A 19,293-nucleotide genomic window follows, 5' to 3' on the forward strand; every position below is an offset into this window, starting at 1 on the left:
GACATAAATTTTAAATTTCGATAGAAAACGAAACCGTCAATAATCATGTTGCTCACAATTATACTACTATACTGTGCTAGGTCAAATTACTGGGTTCGTTTTAATTTGAATAATCTTCACGCTTGTTTTCGTGTGTTATAATTTGAATAATCTTCACGTTTGTTTTAGTGGGTCAAACTCACAAATTCGATAGATCTTCAAAACTTTGTTTGGTGTCAACTGTCAACTGAATCCATAATGCTTAACTTGCCTCCTCATCCCTGTCGGAAACTCATCCTCAATTTCCGGCACACGAACTTTCTGCCACTTTATCACACCTTTTATCTGCAGCGAGAGAGAGGCCAGAGACAATCCACTGCAGCCAGAACAGAGGTTTCTTCTTTCACTCTTTTGTAAGCAATTTCGTGATCCACAAGTGATTAGACTTTACTTTAACCGTTAGTCTTTTGCTTTTTGTTTTTGTTGTTGCAGACGATAAAAAAGCAGCAATCATGTTGCCAAAGTTCGATCCAACAAACCTATTAGCTACCATGTCTGTTCTTGAGGATGTGACGACCAACGTAAACAAAATTCAAGATTCTGTGTTGGAAGCAATACTTTCACGTAATGCTCAGACCGAGTACCTTAGAGGTTTCCTCAACGGTCAACTCGATAAGCAGAGCTTCAAGAAGAACCTACCCATTGTGACCTACGAAGTTATTAAGCCTCATATCGATCGTATCGCTAATGGAGAGCCGTCTGATCTCATTTGTGATCGACACATCAGTCTTCTCTTGGCCACGTACCTTTAAAACAAATTTCTCTCTTTTTTACAAAATAGAAGTTTGTGAGTGTAGATTAAATTGAAGTGTATAATGTGTAAAGACCTAAGGAAGTGATTGTTTGTGCAGCACGGGAACTTCAGGAGGTATTCCAAAGTTGATTCCTCTGACAGCAGAGGAATTGGAACAGAGGATATTGTTTGGATTTCTCTATGCACCTCTAGTCTTCAAGTAAAGAGTTCAAAACTCCAAGTTGTTGCTTTTTTGTTGATACCAAAAAAAGAGTAAGTAAAACCCAAACCCGTTGTTGTTATTGTTGGCAGGCACATCGAAGGGCTTACTCAAGGCAAATCTCTCATGTTTTATTTTGTGACTCGAGAAAGCGAGACTGCCTCTGGATTGATGGTCAGGTTTATGATAACTTGTGTTTTGAAAAGCGTGAACCCAACCAATTCGTTTCTTTGGTAAATCAAGAAAACCTTTGCTCTCACATTACATTACATAGTCCACTCTTGCTGTTAGTGTTTATTGAGGTTTCACCATTGCAAGTGTTTCTTCGTTGTGTTTGTTATATGATTTACAGGGATCGAGTACAAATAAGCCCGCATGCGATTGCGATTTGTGAAGACACTAATCAAGCCATGTACTGCCAATTGCTTTGTGGGCTTCTACAACGCGAAAATGTAGCTCGCCTAGGTGCACCCTATGCTTCTTCCTTTCTCAAAGTAATCAAGTTTTTGGAAGATCATTGGCATGAGTTATGCTCAAACATAAGGACTGGCCGTCTCAGCGACTGGATAACAGACGCCCAATGTGTTTCAGGGATCAGTAAGTTCCTCACCGCTCCAAATCCGGACCTAGCGAACCTGATCGAACAAGAATGCAGTAAAACCTCATGGGAGGCAATATTGAGGAGACTATGGCCAAAAGCAAAATGTATAGAAGCCGTCATTACCGGCACCATGGCACAGTACATTCCGTTGCTTGAATTTTATGGTGGTGGTCTTCCTTTGGTTTCATCTTGGTATGGCAGCTCCGAATGTTTCATCGGTATCAATCTCAATCCTCTGTCTAAGCCTAGTGATGTGTCGTACACCATCATTCCAAGTATGGGGTATTTTGAGTTCATTGAGGTTGTGAAAGACCGTCAAGAAGCTGGCCATGTTCCCGCAGACCCTGTGGTGGTCGATCTCGTCGATGTTAAAATTGGCCATGATTATGAACTTCTTGTCACAACGTTTTCTGGTAAGTTTCTTTTACCCTCCGTTTCAACCCAAATTAAATGTCGTTAAAATTTTTTTTATGATCAAGCCTTTGGTTGAGAACACAATAAATGATATTAATATTTTTCACTCCTTTGTTCTCTAAATTTATACTATTAAAAATCTATGTTATTTTACTCACAAGATATATGTATGATTGACAGGTCTCTATAGGTACCGTTTAGGAGATGTTTTACGGGTGACTGGTTTTCACAACAATGCGCCACAGTTTTATTTCGTGGGAAGGCAGAAAGTTGTTCTGAGCATCGACTTGAGCAAGACCTACGAAGAAGACCTCCTCAAGGCCGTGAAAAACGCGAGTCTCCTGCTCGAGCCACATGACCTGATGCTCATGGATTTCACTAGCCGTGTGGATCTTTCCTCGTTGCCCGGACACTATGTGCTCTATTGGGAACTCGGGAGCAAATTCAAGAACGCGAAGCTGTACCCCAACTCCAATGTCTTGGAGGAATGTTGCTTAACCGTTGAGGAGTCTCTAGACTCTGTCTACAGAAAAGGACGAAAAAATGATAAGATCATTGGACCACTTGAGATTAAGGTTGTCAAACCTGGCGCTTTCGACGAGCTCATGAATTTCTTCTTGTCTCGAGGCTCTTCTGTGAGTCAGTACAAGACACCAAGGTCAGTGACACATGAAGGAGCCTTGAAGATACTAGAGTCGAAAGTTGCTTACAAGTTTCTTAGCCGGAAAAGTCCGTCGTGGGAGCTACATGAGCTACATTCCAGCCGTTAAAACCGCCGTTACAAAATGTGTGAGACTTGAATAAAGGGTAATTAGTAATTAAAGAATAACAAAAGCAAAAAATAAAATAAAAAAAGCCCGTAAAAATAACACAGCTATATATTTCAATAAACAACAAATGACACGTTAAAATGTATTTTCTGATTTATCATACAAGTTATCCAACATTAAACGTCCATTGTCGAGTTTTTTTTTTCTTGGTTCGACAATGGTTAACAGTAGACACGAAAAGTCGCGTTTTCACTCGTCAGACCTCACCACTCACATGAGGAAACGACTGTGTTTCCACTTTACCACTCGTCACTCCTTGAATACGACAGCGTTTCGCTTAGCTTGAGCCACTATTCAGTGGACACAGACCTACGAGAGCTAATAAGAATAGCGGGCCCCACTAGCAAGATCCAAGGGCTACCGCTCATCCGGACACGTCACCGTTTCCGCGAAATCAACACACAGATCCTTTCTTCATCAGTAAACGGCGAGATTCGCCATCAATCTGTATTCCAAACAAAAATTCCGGCGACGATGATGCCACCGGAGCTGCAGCCGCGGCTGTTCCGGCCGCATATAACCTCTCCCACCAGTGAACCTACTCAGTCTTCATCCTCTTACTCCCCGCACATGAGCCCTGCCTCAACCAGAAACTTCATCGATCGAGCTACTCCTACTTCGAGATCCAACAACTCTCGATTCTCTCCGTCTTCCTTCGCCTACAATGGACGGATCGCAATTGCTCTTGTCCCTTGCGCCGCCTTCCTCCTCGACCTCGGCGGCGCTCCGGTTGTCGCTACACTCACAATCGGCCTCCTCATATCCTATATCGTCGATTCTCTCAATGTCAAATTCGGAGGCTTCCTCGGTATATGGATGTCACTGATCGCTGCTCAGATCTCTTTCTTCTTCTCCTCTTCTCTCCTTTCCTCCTTCAATTCCGTCCCTCTCGGCTTGCTCGCGGCTTTTCTCTGCGCTAAGACTACTTTCCTCATCGGTTGCTGGACTTCGCTCCAATTCAAATGGCTTCAGCTGGAAAATCCTTCCATTGTTGTCGCTCTGGAGCGTCTCTTGTTCGCCTGTGTACCTTTCACCGCCTCTTCGTTATTCGCATGGGCTACCATCTCTGCCGTTGGGATGAACAACTCTTCTTACTATTTCCTCTTGTTCGCCTGCGTCTTCTACTGGATCTTCGCTATTCCTAGAGTTTCTTCATTCAAGACCAAGCAGGAAGTTAAGTATCATGGAGGAGAGATCCCTGATGATAGCTTTATCCTTGGACAGCTCGAGAGCTGTTTCCTTTCACTGAATTTGATGTTTATGCCGCTTCTCTTTCACGTGGCGTCACATTACTCTGTGATATTCTCATCAGCTGCTTCAGTTTGCGATTTGCTGCTCCTGTTCTTTATCCCTTTCCTGTTCCAGCTCTATGCTTCGACAAGAGGTGGTTTATGGTGGGTTACCAAGGATTCTCATCAGCTGCAGAGTATTCGGATTGTTAATGGGGCCATTGCCTTGGTCATTATTGTGATCTGTTTGGAGATTAGAGTTGTTTTCCGCTCTTTTGGGAAATATATTCAAGTGCCCCCTCCATTGAACTACCTTCTGGTGACCACAACAATGCTTGGAGGTGCTGCTGGTGCTGGTGCTTCCGTTCTTGGAATGATCTCGAGTGCTCTTAGCTCAGCCTTTTTCACAGCTTTGTCTGTGATTGTGAGTTCTGCAGGAGCTATCGTTGTAGGGTTTCCAGTTCTGGTAAGTATTTTACTCTCAGTTGCACAGCTTCTATTACTATTTCTTGAGCTTTCCTGTAGTTAAATTTTGATTGCAATAAGACGAGTAGGTATCCCATGGATTTCATTCTAGCATATTGCAATCTATCAGAGTAGTATGTTATCTAAGAGCTGGTCGTAGGAATGAAAAAGTTATTGTATTTTTTTTATGTATGACTGGCTCGGCGGTATAAGGCTTTTGAAGGCTGTAATTCCAAATTTGCACAGCAAACTGTTTACAAAAACTTTATAACTTCGCATATATTTGTTTAAAATTTGAAATGTTACATGGTCCTATAAGTTGTCATTCTAACTACATGTGTGACATATAGACGGATGCATATGTTGTTGTGCCTCCTCGGGCGGTGATTCTTTTCAATCCGCCAGTATTTGTTAGTTGAAGAAAGTTGACTTGTATGTGTCAGATGACATCTTCAAATAGTCTTGTAGAATTTTCTGCTTGCTTAACTGTTTGCCACTTTCAAGTAAACCATGTGTCAATCTATGAAGGTTTCCTTTCTAAAAGTTGGCACATTGTAATCCATAAATTGCCTCATTCTGATGACCTGTCTTTGATTTATGATCATAGTAACAATGGAAATTCATATTCTCTGTTTATCTTGCAGTTTACTCCGCTTCCTGCAATTGCTGGCCTTTATTTTGCTCGGTTTTTTACAAAGAAAAGTGTGCCCTCTTACTTTGCATTTGTTGCTCTTGGAAGCTTAATGGTTATATGGTTCGTAATGCATAATTACTGGGATTTAAACATATGGTTAGCCGGCATGTTCCTCAAATCATTCTGTAAGCTTATAGTGGCCAACATTATCATAGCCATGGTGATCCCGGGTCTTGTTCTTCTCCCTTCAAAATTTCACTTCCTGACTGAAGCTGGTATGGTGACCCACGCATTATTGCTGTGTTACATCGAGGACCGCTTTTTCAATTACTCAAGCATATACTATTATGGAATGGAAGACGATGTGATGTACCCTAGCTACATGGTTATCTTGACGACGCTAATAGGATTGGCTGTAGTGAGAAGACTGTTTGCTGACCACCGAATTGGACAAAAGGCAGTCTGGATCTTGACCTGTCTGTATTCAGCAAAGTTGGCTATGCTCTTCCTATCATCGAAATCAATTGTATGGGTGTCTGCAGCTCTATTACTGGCGGTTTCCCCTCCCTTACTGCTATATAAGTATGTTCTGGGCAATAACTTCTTCACGCATTGTCTCATCTTTAATTGAAAATTTATTTTAATTAATTTCATTGGTGGAATGTGCAGGGAGAAGTCGAAATCTGCCTCTAAAATGAAGCCATGGCAAGGTTATGCTCATGCCGTAGTGGTTGCTGTCTCTGTTTGGTTTTGCCGGGAAACAATATTTGATGCTCTACAGTGGTGGAATGGAAGACCTCCGTCTGATGGTTTGCTTCTTGGTTCCTGCATCGTTTTAATTGGTCTGGCCTGTATACCAATTGTTGCCCTCCACTTTTCGCATGTCCTGGTATGTCTTCTACACTATTTTCTTATGTCTCGTTTGATTTATTTCTGTCTGATTTGTGCGTCAAGCCAGTTATCATTGCTACCTAAGAAAGAGTTCTCTGTCAAGACTCTTAGGTGGACCTAAAGTCAGCAGCATTTCTTAGCAAGCCGGTCATTTAACATGTTATGAGTTTGTCGAACTACCATAGGTTGCATCACGGAGCTAAACTAAAGCATGATAAAAAGATTTATTGATGTTATAAAGGAAAATTGCTCTATTTACCCGTATTCTTGAAAATATGTATGTTATAAACCTCCACGTAAACTCCATGGAGTAGTAAGACTGTCTCTAGTTGTAGTTGTGCTGTAACTAAAGTCTTGTTTTAAAGGGTTTAAATACTAAAAAGAGAGTTCTCATTTTTTTTTATCAACCACTAAAAAGAGAGTTCAATTGTTGCTTTATACTGACCATGATAATTTTATTATTTTTTCAGTCAGCTAAGAGAAGCTTGGTATTAGTAGTGGCAACTGGATGCATGTTTATTCTGATGCAGCCACCGATGCCTATGACGTGGAGTTACCATTCAGACATGATCAAGGCCGCTCGCCAGTCAGCTGATGACATCTCCATCTATGGATTCATGGCATCCAAACCGACTTGGCCGTCTTGGTTGCTCATTGTGTCACTCCTGTTGATTCTTGCTGCTGCCACATCTCTTATCCCAATCAAATATGTAGTAGAACTGAGAGCATTTTACTCCATTGCCATGGGTTTAGCTCTCGGTGTTTATATATCTGCAGAGTTCTTTCTACAAGCTGCTGTTTTACATGCCCTGATCGTTGTAACAATGGTGTGTGCATCAGTTTTTGTCATCTTCACCCATTTTCCATCTGCCTCAAGCACAAAGCTGCTTCCCTGGGTGTTTGCTCTTCTCGTGGCTCTATTTCCTGTGACATATTTGTTAGAAGGGCAAGTCAGAATAAAAAACGATCTCAACGAAAATGTTGCCTGGGGGTGGGACGCAAGGGAGGAGGATAAGAAAGTCACAACCATGTTGGCCATTGAAGGTGCAAGAACATCTCTTCTAGGTCTCTATGCAGCGATATTTATGCTTATAGCTCTCCTGATTAAATTTGAGCTCACTTCGCTTTTGCGTGAGAAATTCTCTGAGAGGACTGGTCAGTCAAAAACCCAAGGTGGCGCAAGAGGGATTTTCCCGACACGAATGAGGTTGATGCAGCAACGCCGAGCCACCTCGATCCAAAGCTTTGCAGTAGAGAAAATGTCAGAAGAGGGAGCGGCATGGATGCCCTCTGTTGGTAATGTCGCCACCATCATGTGCTTTGCCATATGCTTAATCCTCAACATCCACCTCTCCGGCGGCTCAAGCCAAGCGATATTCTTCCTGGCTCCGATCTTACTTCTCCTGAACCAAGACTCTGATCTCTTATCCGGGTTTGGTGATAAACAGAGATACTTCCCGGTTACAGTAGCAATATCAACATATTTGGCATTATCCTCTCTCTACACTGTATGGGAAGAAGTTTGGTTTGGTGGAAACACAGGTTGGGGAGTAGAAATTGGAGGCCGTGAATGGTTTTTTGCGGTGAAGAACCTGGCTCTCCTAATACTCACAGCACCAGGTCACATTATATTCAACAGGTACGTTTGGAGTTACACCACCAAACACACAGACGCGTCACCGATGCTGACTGTGCCACTTAGCTTTGCAGCCGTAATAATAACGGACGTGTTTCAAGTTCGGGTTCTGGGAGTTTTAGGTATTGTTTACTCTGCGGCTCAGTATGTGATATCTAGGCAACAATATATGAAAGGGCTGAGGTATATTTAGACAGTCGTAGGATTAGTATATTTCGACCCTTTTTTGTAACAGAATTTGTGGAACAGTGTTTTCATTTCCCTGCTTTGTTTCTCAGTGGATGCATTGGAAATTGGCAAGATACGACGTTTGAAGGACTTAATTTTATGGTCTTCTTACAAACGAACAATCCCGTTAAGTGGATTGTCCACGCTTAAACATTAGCTATAGGAAAACAAAACAGGAAGATACAATTACTGCTATTTTTTCAAAAAGTATAATGAGAAGAGAACACAGAAGTGGTGTCTTTAAAGAAAAGCTCTACTCTTGTCTTCCTCAGACTCAATAGCCCTGTACTTGTACCTGTGAGCTGACCAAAGGAACACACAGAAATTCAAAAAGCTCAGAAGTGTGAGCAACCAGTACAAACAGTCGAATCTCCCCGTGTTTATGTTCTGCGACAACCACGATTTCCCATCTGAGTCCCGAGTCGCAGCCTTGACAATATTGTTCAAAATGGTAGCAGCAAAACATCCTAACCCGCCTGCTAAAGCAGCGTAAGCCGAACCAATACTCTTCATAGCATCAGGAGCTTCCTCGTATAGGAACTCCAATAGCCCTACGATGCAGAAAACCTCTGCGATTCCGATGAGACAGTACTGGATTAACAACCAGTACGCGGTTAGATCAGGCATTTGGGTCAAGAAGTTGAACTCGAATCCATGTTGTATCGCGTAATGTCTCCTGTAGTTCTCAAATAGTCCAGCCCAAGCTACTGATATGATTGAAACAGCTAACCCTATGCCCACTCTTTGAAGCTGGGAAGCACCATGGGGATTGCCAGTGATTCTTCTGGTGATAGGGACGAAGACCGAGTAATAAAGGGAGAGAATGAGGAAAATGCTGAGGCCTGGGAAGACTGGCATGCACGTCACTGGAAGTTTGAGGTGTTGAATGTGTGTGTTGAGTGTGTAAGCTTGTTGCACTGAGAGCGTAAGATACTCTGTCAGGACCAGACTCAGCATTATAGTGCATGCTGGGATTGGAATCAGTCTGATCAGAATCTTCACTTCCTCTACTTGTGTTACTGTGCATAGCTTCCATGGAGATGGCTCCAATCCATCTTCTTTCAACTGAAGTGCCGCCTTGTCTAGCCATCTGCACATGAATCCATACAAACTGATCAATACTAGATTAAGTTCTATTTTTGTACTACTCATAAACCAAAAATTTGAAAAATCTAACAGAAGGCCGGGCACTAATTTTCTCTTTAGTGGGGGATGGACGCAGAGGTATAAAACTTACATGAAATCATCGGAATGAGGGATTTTACGACTGCCATTAATAGCAGATTTCAAGCCCGGAACTTCGTAAAGACCGATGAATTCACTGCTAGTAAAAGCTGCATTTCGTTTGCGGAAAGCGGCAACTAAGACCTGAGCTACCCTAGTCAAGGGACTACCACCAGGCAACCTATGCCGATAAAGCGGTGTACCAGCAAAGAACAAAGCATTGGAAATCCCCATAGCTACGGCCAATGTGCCAAAAGCCATACCCCAACCAAGTTCCATTTGAACATATACCACCAAAGTGAAGGCAATGATTGCGCCTAAAGTGACCGATAGATAGAAGAAGTTGAAGAAACGGTCTAAATGTGTCTTGTAGTCTTTGCTCTTCTCATCAAACTGGTCAGCACCAAATGAGGAAACACATGGCCTTATACCGGCAGCTCCGAATCCGGTTATGTAGAGAACCGTGTAGAGATAAAGCATTTGCCAAGATTTGGCTGGTTCACAATTTCCTAAGAGCAATGATAACTGGCCACAGTTGCTCTGGTCTGGTACGAACATCTTCAAACTTGCCCCCAGTGTTATTCCTATCAACCCCTTCTCACATGCCAAAAAAGATTAGAAAAGTTTTCAAAGTATTTATCACATAACATATGTTTCAGTCTTGCGTATTTTGCACAGGAACTTAACCATAAATCATGAAGAAAAAAACCCAAGATGAAGAGAACAAAACTGAACTACTTACGACAAGATACATAGTAGTGAAGATGGCAATAGTCCAGTATCGACCCAAGTAAGCGTCGGCTAAGAAGCCTCCAAGAACAGAGGAGGCTTGAGAGATGCCAAGGAAGTTGTTGACTGCGTTTGATGAACTCTCAAAAGGCCTATGCATTACATAGAACATGAACGCCACCATGTTCACAGATAGTCCGAAATACGCCATTCTCTCTGCCATTTCATTTCCTAAACATTGCAACCATACCACAAAAAACTTAGCTGCAGTGCAAGTAAGAACTACTGATAATCTAGATGTAAGTGAAATAAATGTTACCAAAAATGAAGAGAGCTGCGATCCAACCACCGGTTTTGGAAAGATTGGCGATGGGTTTGCCATGGATGTTAACCGGAGTGGTTCCTCCGGTATAGCCACGGCCAAGAGCAAGACGTCTGTTATCTGATTCTATGAAGAACACACTCAACTGCTTCCTATGATGCACAGAGGAGCTTCCCGGCGTCTCGGGGACACTCACAGGGGATTTAATCTCAGAAGCAACCATAATCTTGATATTATCTCATAAAACCATGGAAATCGAAAGCTATACAGTGAACAAAAACAGTAAAGAAAGCTTAACTTAATAAAGGAAATAACTGTGATTCAACCAAACAAAATTTGTAAGCAGAAAATGATGGATGAGGATTGGTTAGAGAAATGTATAAATGCAGTAGCTTAAAATGGGAAGATGGAATTAAATAGACGGAGCTTAGCTGGTAAGTGGTAGATATAGGACTTGCATTTATTGCACGTGGAGTCCCATGATGTCCACAGTTTCAACGTTCAAGAGAGACGAATTATGTCCTTGATTTATGCATACATATCTAGAGAGAAATGTGGATTCATTTTAGTATGTGTTTTGTCCTTGGAAGACATAAATCTCATTCAAGGACTTCTACAATGCGTCACTGCAACTTGTTTTGTTTTTTTGGAAATCTCTATTAATGATGACTCTGACATTGAACCAACATTGGCTACTCAACAAAGTCAAAACAACAGAAGCTTACACTGGTTTTTGTGTTCACATTTAACTTATCTCACGAGGAAACACAATTAACATGATCAACATTTGGTGGTGCATGGCTATTTTTTTTTCCTTAACACTCGAAAAAAATGATATATAACCAGAGCTCAATTTACACGAATGTGCCGATGAAGTATACACATCATAAATATATTTATATATGTACGTGAGTGTAGTGTAGACTGTCGATGTTACATCAGTTGGGTACAATTTTGAGGAGTTCAACATCAAAGAGAAGTGTCTTGTCTATGAGCCCTTGGTTCCTCAGCACAAAATCTAATGCACGTTGTCCCTGCGCAACATATAAAGACAACATTTAAAAACTTATGTATTTCTTATACATTATACATAAAACAAACACAAGGCTCACAGAGAAAGTCATCGGCCTCGGCCCACTCTTGTTGTAGTCATTATCCGGGTATCCTAGCTCGGGCGGTACAATTAACCTGCAATACCGAGCTAATTATTCATTCTAACATCAATCAATTGTTTGAGACTGAGATCTCTTCTTCTAACAATTCATGGTTATGAATGTGAATCAAGATACAAGGAGGTAAGTTTTTGTTTAGTGTTTACTATATGAAATTCCCAATGAAAAACACATGGAAGATGTGTAGTAGAATGGGAGATATTAGAAAGATGCTGAACCTTCTGATACCACCGAGAGCCATCCCAGAGACAGCCTCCTCAAAAGCAGGTATCACCTGGAACACCAAAATCATGCAGCATCCATAAAAGAAACAATTTATACCTCAGCAATAGAATCCATGCTCTTAAACAGTAAAACCAACATGGCAACTAGAAGAACTTAGAATTGCACTCACCTCATTGGATCCCAAGGTAAATTTGAAAAACTCCTTATCATCTCCCTTCAGATTCACAAAAAGAAGACACAGATTAAGGACTGAATCATTGTTGCTAATGAAGCCAACAAGAACCGAATCGAGTTCATACCTCAAAAGAACCCCCTTTTGTTTTGTTGCGAGCTTCAAATATGCGGCCATAGTAACCTATTGTGTAACCGTCCCAGTCAACCTGACATACCCAGCTAGATTATTTATAACTACTAGCAAATTCTGGTCTTTGAAACATTATAAGCAAACTCCAAATTCTCTAACCATAGCAAACTTCTAGATAAAGTAGAGACCAAGGATACAAAACCGTAGATATGCAGAAATTTCCTTACCACAACTTTGTCTCCCTTTTTTGCTATAGGCCCAGTTCCTACTCGCAAATCCTGCATCACCTCAAATCTCCAAGTTAGGGATCACCGCATAGTCTAAAGTATAGAAGGTATAATAAGATATGGGACTAATGAGGGGTGACCTTATACTGAAGACCAGATTGTGTTTCTGTATAATCTGGATACTTCATTTTTGTTTTGCCATAATCTTTCCCTTTAAGCGCTGGCACTGTGAATGCAGGCAATATACCAAAAAGAATATGGATTCAGAAAAGAAGCTATATGGATGATTTCAAAAATCTCTAACGGATAAATTAACTTCACCTAAAGAAGACATCTTTCTCTCACAACCAAACTCTTAACAGTGAACAAAGTCAGAGCAATCAAACAATGTTCCAAATTACAAATGCCAATAACTTGACTTTATAAGGCACAAAGCAACAACGTAATCGAAATGTAACCCTGAGAAAGATTCTCTGCCCTCAAAAAAAAAAGAAATTGAAATTCTTACTGTCAGCGAATTGAGAAGCTGAGGCAAAGTCTCCATCTTTCGCATCGTAAGACAAGGCTCCAATCAACAAACCAACAGAAGAAAGCAACAGTTTTCTGCGATCAAACTCTCCAGAATTATGAACACATCCACAATTCCCACCTGTTTTCAATACAAAATTATACTTCAAATTCACTGTTGAGGCAATAAAACTACAGACAGAAAAGGAAAACTAAGATTGCAGAAGCCAACCAGAAGAACGAAGAGGAGAGAATTCATCTGATTGGTCGGCTAATCGAGCAGCCACAGCCGTCCGGCATCTCTGAGAATCAAAATGAGATATTTAAGTGAATAAAGAAAGAAGAAGGAAGAAGAAACAGAGAGATGGTGCGGCGTTGTACGGTGGTGGAGGAAGTTCCGGTGAGCGCTGTGGATTGAGGGAAGCAGCCAAAGGACGAAATTGACGCCATTAGACTGAAACTTAATAACGAAATTTTCGTACGTCGAGAGACAGAGATGAGAGAAATAATTATCTCAGCTTTTTTTGTAGAGAGACTTCTAGGCTTCTCACTATAATCCCAAATTAAGTGCACAATTTGAATGTAATCTCACTATAATTCCAAACAAGCCTGGATTAGGATTACTACATTATCTTAAATAGACAAAAAAAAAAAGAAAAAAAAAAGTTTTACTCGCCAATTGTTTTTAGTGAAAGTGTAAATTACAAATACGGTAAAAAGCCAGTAATAAACTCCTCTGAAGCATCTTGCAAGAACAAAGAAGATAGAACCCATCATAATGTGGAACATCAAGCAAAAGCCATTATAACAACTTTAGAAAGCATACATAATAAGGGTTGAAGAACAAAAGCCAAAGGTTCTTCTTTTTTTATTTTAGGGTTTACCCACCAAAAACATAATCATCCTCAATGGCTGGCTAGTTTGAGAGTGTTGGCCTTGTCTTGCAGTGTACCTAGCAGACTCTCGAAACTCTTCTTGAACGAATCTACTCCTTCGTCTTCCAACTGTTCTCCTACCTTGTTCCAGTCTATTCCCAGCTTCTCTAGTGCACTGTAAATCCCTTCTGCTTCTGACACATTCGCATCTATTGTCCTCTTCACGATTCCATGATCTGCGAATGCTTCCAGGGCTTGATCCGGCATGGTTGAAACCTAAAATCACACCCACAAAAAACGAATACGCTTGTTTACAAAATCCAGAGCCTATGAATATACTTCCAAACCGTTACTACAGCCTTTTGATCTTCAACATAGACTTAATATTGGGCAGTGAAACATGAGGCTCAACAAACGAAAAGATGACTTACGGTGTCAGGTCCGATGAGAGGAGCGACATATAAGGTGTCAGAGTAAGCTGGGTTCTTAACACTTGTCGATGCCCAGAGAAGCCTCTGTTTCTTAGCACCTTTCTTAACCAGAGCTTCCCATCTTGGGCCTGAGAATTTCTGCTGGTACAGCTTGTATGCTAATGCAGCTTGAGCCACAGCCGCCTGCAAGAGTAAACATATACTGTGTCATAAGCTCATACTCGATTCACAGTGGCTGGTGTAAGATTCTCAGCGATGATTAGAACTTTACCTTGCCACGGAGATCTAGGGCTTCTGGGGTACCAATTTGCTCAAGCATCTTGTCCATGAGAGTATCCACCCGACTGACAAAGAAGGAAGCAACACTGGTAACTCTTGAGAGGTCATCAAGTCCAGACGCCTCGAGGCCATCCAAATATGCATCTATCACTGCTTCATATCTGGCGATTGAGAATATAAGCTGAAACAGGACAGAACAAATGAGTAAAGATTAACAAAAAGTAACATCAGTGCATCCAGATAACCAAATTCATTCAACACCCTTGAATTAATCTAGTTTCAGGTTTAAAACCGCCCAAGATATTCAGTGTTCTAGCACATCATCACACTCTACATGAATTTGAAGTATTATAACTCATTTTACTTAGAACGCTTGCAATAAAAACATGAATAATGATACACTTTAGGATAACTTACCGTGACATTGACACTTATTCCAGATGCAATGACATCCCTGATGGAAGGAATGCATGGAGCAGTAGCCGGGATCTTAATGTAGACATTACGACGGTTGACAACCTTGCTAAGATATTTAGCAGCTTCAACAGTCCCTTGGGTATCATCAGCAAGCCTAGGTGAAACTTCAACAGAGACATAGCCATCAGCACCTTCTGTTTGGTCATAGATTGGCTCAAAAAGTTTGCAGGCATCCTGAATATCCTTCACCACAAGTTCCCAATACGCACTTTCAATGTCCTTTCCTGATTCCACAAGTGTCCTAATAGTAAATCCATCCAAAATCAAAACAAAACAAAAACGAGTTTATGTCAGATATACCATTAACAGATCAGCCAACTTTTCACATAAGCATGAATACCAAAGTACTATAAGCAAGTTGTTAACAACCACAGGTCTAGACAATCACAAAAAATATGCATCCATAGACTAAAAGGAGTACCTGAACTGATCATTATAAGCATTAGAAGTGGAAATGGCTTTCTGGAAGATCTGAAAAGGTTAAAGACAGTAAAGGAGTAAAGACAAATGAACAAACACAGAGTAAAAGCAAAACCAAACACAGAGAGAGAGAGAGAGATGATAAAATTACCGCAGGGTTGCTAGTAACGCCTCTAACACCACGAGCAATCAAGGGGAGAAGATCTGTGACTGGACGGCACAGATTATCATACCAAGGACTCTGACCTTCCTTCTCATATAGATCATGAAGAGTCGTTCTCTTTCCAGCAGTTCCATTTCCACCAGACACTGAACACCTCACACTGCAAATGAACCAAAGGGAAACAGGACACAATCATTAAAAAAAAAATCAGATTTTTACCAACCAAAAAGATGAAATACAGTTGCTTTTCCTAATCCATTCTATAAAAATGGTTACTTTGAGATTCGAGGGTACGTTTCCAGCTTAAAAAAATCAATATTTGTTGAAACCCCAAAGCGAGAAACAGACACAAAGACATGCATAAATATACTTACGAGAGGGTAGATCTTGATCGTTGGTTACAACGAAGAGAAAGCTGAGAAGAGGAAAGCTTTGCATTCAAACCGCGGAAATTGACGAAGGATCTGGGTAAGACGGAAGAAGAAGATTTGGAGTCGACGCAGGTGGCGCGGGGAAGATTAGCGAGATTCGAAATGGTTGCCATTTCTTTCGTCGGGTGAAATATGAAAGAGTTTTTTCTTGGTTTGATCGATGGGAGGATAAAAACAAGAAAGGGGCTAAAAATGGGGTTGGTGGAGTTTTTGAGTTAGGTCGGGAACGAACGCAAACGACGAACTAAATCATCCTATATCATGATGTGATGGCCATAGATGCTCATAGTTGACCATTTTTTTTGTCATATTTTAATTTCTAATTTCTTACAAATTAATCCAAATTTATCTCTTTTTTTTTTTTGGTCGTAACCCAAATATATCTTCTTCTTTTTTTTTGTCGTAATCCAAATATATCTTAGCTAACACAGTTTTGATTTGATGGCGATTTGTTGAAATGACTATATAAATAGTTATATACTAGATATCAAATCTAACCATGTAGAACCAAAATATAGCATTTTAATAATATGTTTACATATAGAAATTTTAAATTTAGATAAATGTGATTCTTACATCATATTGTTTTAATAAACTTTATCAATAATGAAATAATCAATTTGAATTAGAAAACAACTTGTCTTATGATAAACATGAGAGGTTGCTTAGTCAGGACCTTTGGCTTGTAATTAGTAAGTGTGTAATGGCCGTTGTTTGTTCGCAAGGGTCGGAGAAGTCACTTCCCATGTCCCAAAGGAAAACAAAAAAAAAGACAAGATTTAGCATTTTCATCCTCCACAATGGTTTTTTACCCTAATCAAACTTTGGCTTTTTGTGTGTGAAACCAGGACAATTAACTAGGATCCAATAATTAAAAAGGTCAAACATTTCTTCTTAACTGAAAGAGATTAATCTCAATAAAATAATATGTTCATAGCCAAATCTAGAAAAAATATCTAGCTATGCCACTTTTGCATGATTAATTCATTCACGGGATTGTCATACAAATAGTTTCCACTTATCTTTTTGTAAATTATCAATCAAAGGTAATACTAAATAAAGCTCATAGCCTCATAACATTAGTTTTTCTCTGCAGTTTTGAGATACGTATTCTTTGTTGTATGAATTTAAGTGAACATTGAGACAATATTATTGGGTAGATGCAATTTTTAATTGGTGAAGACGCCTAGAATCTTGAGATGCGAAAGAAATCTATCTCATACATAGAACAAATAGGCATGTTAAACAATAAACACAGACTATGAACAGAGTCTTTCACCAGCGATGGATAAACGAAGATCGAGTATACGTTCAACAAAAATCACAAGTTGTATTATTCAGCAAAAACAAGACAATCTTGCTCTTACATGCCCGAAAATATTAATTAAAAAAAAAAAAAAAGAACCAAGTCAAGATCATCATTGAGACCCAGACTGTGCTTTTATTAATCAACCAATGAGTAACTTATTCTCTTCCAGGAAGCTGTATGTTGGTACTTCCAGGTTGTATGGTGCAGGACCTTTCCTAATTCTTCCAGAGATATCATAATGTGAACCGTGACACGGACAAAACCAACCGCCATAATCACCAGCATTAGGCAAGGGGATGCACCCCAGATGAGTGCAGACTCCAACCACCACTAACCATTCTGGATTCTTGACCCTAACCGAGTCTTCTTGTGGGTCCCTCAGGGATCCGATATCCACACTATTGGCCAGCTTGATGTCATCTTCTGTTCTTCGCCTGATGAAGACTGGCTTTCCACGCCACTTGACTGTAACTGTAGTTCCTGGTTCGATGCTCCCTAGGTCAACCTCAAGGGATGCAAGGGCAAGGACATCTTTACTTGCGGACATACTCACAACAAGCTTCAAAACAAGCAGGCGGATGACAGAGGCATAAACAAACCTCCCACCCGACAAGACAAAATAGGCGAATGCACGCTTGCTGGGGTCACCAGGCGGGTAACGCTCATGGTTATGGTTGTCATAGACAATCTTTGAGTTAGGTGTTTTGACAGCTTCGACAGTGGCTGGGACTTCCGAAGCAAAACCTATCTCATTTCCTTGAGTAAGGACTTGAGAAGCGAAACCTGTAAATAGCATGACACATTAATATATAAACATCAAGGCAAACTCTATATTTGGTCAATTGTTCTAGAAGAATAAGTATTAAGCAACAAAGGACTACCACTATCAAGATGTGACCATTAATGTATAAGCTTTTAAGGAAAAACAAAAGTACATAAAAACGGAACCCATGAGGTATGAGATGCAGGATTATAAGAGATCCATCCACCAAACAATTCTACAATCGTATCAAACACAGGGGGATTGAAAACTTAACAACTCTAATCACCGTAGAAAACAAGAAAACAAATTCAATGATCAACATTGAAACACAACGAGAACAGAAAATTGGCATCAAGAAGCCAGTGTGAATCACACTATGGATAACGCAACCCAGGGATTTAAAAAAAAGAAGCTTTCCTCATCAACCAAAGGATTATCTCTAAACAGGTCAATTCATATTCCATCAATAAACTCAAATGTCCATTTGCTTCAGGACGAAAGAAGTAATCAGAGAAGGCAAGTATACCAAATTCATCCAAACAATTCAACCATATCAAATTCAGTGAAAGCTAAAATACTATAATCACCGTAATACACCAAGAAAAAAAAACTCATAGATCAAATTACAGAAATGCTTAAAACACAAAAAAACTCCCATCCTAAGAACGCAAACCTCTCTTTGGTTAAGAGAACATAAAATTCAGAATGCAAATTTCTCATCACGCCTTTAAAAAGCTATAAATCCTACAAAGATAGTATATAATATATAAAACATACATGTCCCTAACAATGAAAAAATACAGATATGGATACACAGGATCAAATATTCAGAAATCAAGAAGCCAGTGTGAGTCATACTATGATTAACGCACCCAAAACAGGAAACTTTCATCGTAAAACGAAGGAATATCTCAGAACTGAACAATCTACACGAAAGAAAAGCAAAGCAATTCGAGCAAGGAGAAGAAAGTAACGAAATGGTACATGAAGCTCTAATACACATCAGGGAATTCAAATCAGATGACAAGTTTGTTCCCACAGATACGATACTAGGAATCTCAATTATTCCCGTGATTCATACAAGCAAGCAAAAAAAAAAAAAAAAAAAAGACATTTTTTCAAAAATCAATCAATCAAATAAAACTGCTAACAACACCAGAAATGAAAAATCAATGCAGAGAGAGAGAGAGAAAGGGCTGTTATAGATCGGCAAACCTCTGATAAGGCTCCGGTGGTAAGATGAGAGATCAGCAGCGGGGACGGATCTGGGAGCTGAAGAGGAGTCGCCGCCGCCATCGGAAAGGGAATGGTCACGGGAGACGACGAAGGAGGTCGCAGACGAAGATCTCTGGGAAACAGAGAAAAGCCTCCTCCCTGCTACACGCAGCATCTCTGCTCAATGTGAATCTAGGGTTTCGCTCTAGCTCAACAGAAGAAATCCTCAGGTTTGGGACGGCTGATGCAAAACACAAGACTTGTCCCTTAAAATTTCTCTTTTAGAAAAGGTCAATTTCT

At 40.3% G+C, this 19,293-nt stretch overlaps 6 protein-coding genes across 7 annotated transcripts; 2 read left to right on the plus strand and 4 right to left on the minus strand.

The window, feature by feature from the left end:
* Positions 1 to 278: 278 nt before the first annotated feature.
* On the plus strand, positions 279 to 2,951 carry LOC9307635 (indole-3-acetic acid-amido synthetase GH3.17). The gene is made up of 6 exons (XM_021021929.1): positions 279 to 372; positions 472 to 781; positions 891 to 992; positions 1,085 to 1,225; positions 1,345 to 2,006; positions 2,188 to 2,951. Exons 2-6 carry the CDS (start codon positions 492 to 494, stop codon positions 2,775 to 2,777), a joined length of 1,785 nt encoding a protein of 594 aa, XP_020877588.1. The 5' UTR covers positions 279 to 372; positions 472 to 491; the 3' UTR covers positions 2,778 to 2,951.
* A 260-nt stretch (positions 2,952 to 3,211) lies between these two features.
* Positions 3,212 to 8,015, plus strand: LOC9307636. The gene is made up of 4 exons (XM_021021927.1): positions 3,212 to 4,532; positions 5,176 to 5,747; positions 5,835 to 6,054; positions 6,527 to 8,015. Exons 1-4 carry the CDS (start codon positions 3,312 to 3,314, stop codon positions 7,883 to 7,885), a joined length of 3,372 nt encoding a protein of 1,123 aa, XP_020877586.1. The 5' UTR covers positions 3,212 to 3,311; the 3' UTR covers positions 7,886 to 8,015.
* On the minus strand, positions 8,002 to 10,684 carry LOC9307637 (protein NRT1/ PTR FAMILY 6.1). Its single transcript, XM_021021928.1, has 4 exons — positions 10,193 to 10,684; positions 9,887 to 10,104; positions 9,158 to 9,738; positions 8,002 to 9,010 (listed from the first exon to the last, which is right to left on the minus strand). The coding sequence occupies exons 1-4, from the start codon at positions 10,416 to 10,418 to the stop codon at positions 8,161 to 8,163; spliced, it is 1,875 nt and encodes a 624-aa protein (XP_020877587.1). The 5' UTR covers positions 10,419 to 10,684; the 3' UTR covers positions 8,002 to 8,160.
* Positions 10,685 to 10,999: 315 nt separating this feature from the next.
* On the minus strand, positions 11,000 to 13,159 carry LOC9309678 (peptidyl-prolyl cis-trans isomerase FKBP19, chloroplastic). Its single transcript, XM_002873564.2, has 10 exons — positions 13,012 to 13,159; positions 12,863 to 12,932; positions 12,632 to 12,772; positions 12,264 to 12,349; positions 12,124 to 12,174; positions 11,892 to 11,972; positions 11,762 to 11,806; positions 11,586 to 11,641; positions 11,308 to 11,383; positions 11,000 to 11,229 (listed from the first exon to the last, which is right to left on the minus strand). The coding sequence occupies exons 1-10, from the start codon at positions 13,078 to 13,080 to the stop codon at positions 11,134 to 11,136; spliced, it is 771 nt and encodes a 256-aa protein (XP_002873610.1). The 5' UTR covers positions 13,081 to 13,159; the 3' UTR covers positions 11,000 to 11,133.
* A 121-nt stretch (positions 13,160 to 13,280) lies between these two features.
* Positions 13,281 to 15,931, minus strand: LOC9309679 (transaldolase). Of its 2 annotated transcripts, XM_021021931.1 has the most exons (8): positions 15,650 to 15,931; positions 15,264 to 15,435; positions 15,114 to 15,163; positions 14,633 to 14,933; positions 14,208 to 14,396; positions 13,937 to 14,119; positions 13,497 to 13,781; positions 13,281 to 13,445 (listed from the first exon to the last, which is right to left on the minus strand). In XM_021021931.1, exons 1-7 carry the CDS (start codon positions 15,817 to 15,819, stop codon positions 13,536 to 13,538), a joined length of 1,311 nt encoding a protein of 436 aa, XP_020877590.1. In that variant the 5' UTR covers positions 15,820 to 15,931; the 3' UTR covers positions 13,281 to 13,445; positions 13,497 to 13,535. The 2 variants fall into 2 exon arrangements, with proteins under 2 accessions (XP_020877590.1, XP_020877589.1); XM_021021930.1 differs by having other exon boundaries at positions 13,281 to 13,781.
* A 999-nt stretch (positions 15,932 to 16,930) lies between these two features.
* On the minus strand, positions 16,931 to 19,258 carry LOC9309680 (cytochrome b-c1 complex subunit Rieske-4, mitochondrial). Its single transcript, XM_002873566.2, has 2 exons — positions 18,994 to 19,258; positions 16,931 to 17,798 (listed from the first exon to the last, which is right to left on the minus strand). The coding sequence occupies exons 1-2, from the start codon at positions 19,166 to 19,168 to the stop codon at positions 17,155 to 17,157; spliced, it is 819 nt and encodes a 272-aa protein (XP_002873612.1). The 5' UTR covers positions 19,169 to 19,258; the 3' UTR covers positions 16,931 to 17,154.
* Between the last annotated feature and the right edge of the window lie 35 nt (positions 19,259 to 19,293).

The sequence above is a fragment of the Arabidopsis lyrata genome (genome assembly GCF_000004255.2).
Source record: "Arabidopsis lyrata subsp. lyrata unplaced genomic scaffold ARALYscaffold_6, whole genome shotgun sequence".
In the NCBI taxonomy this organism is placed as follows: Eukaryota; Viridiplantae; Streptophyta; class Magnoliopsida; order Brassicales; family Brassicaceae; genus Arabidopsis; species Arabidopsis lyrata.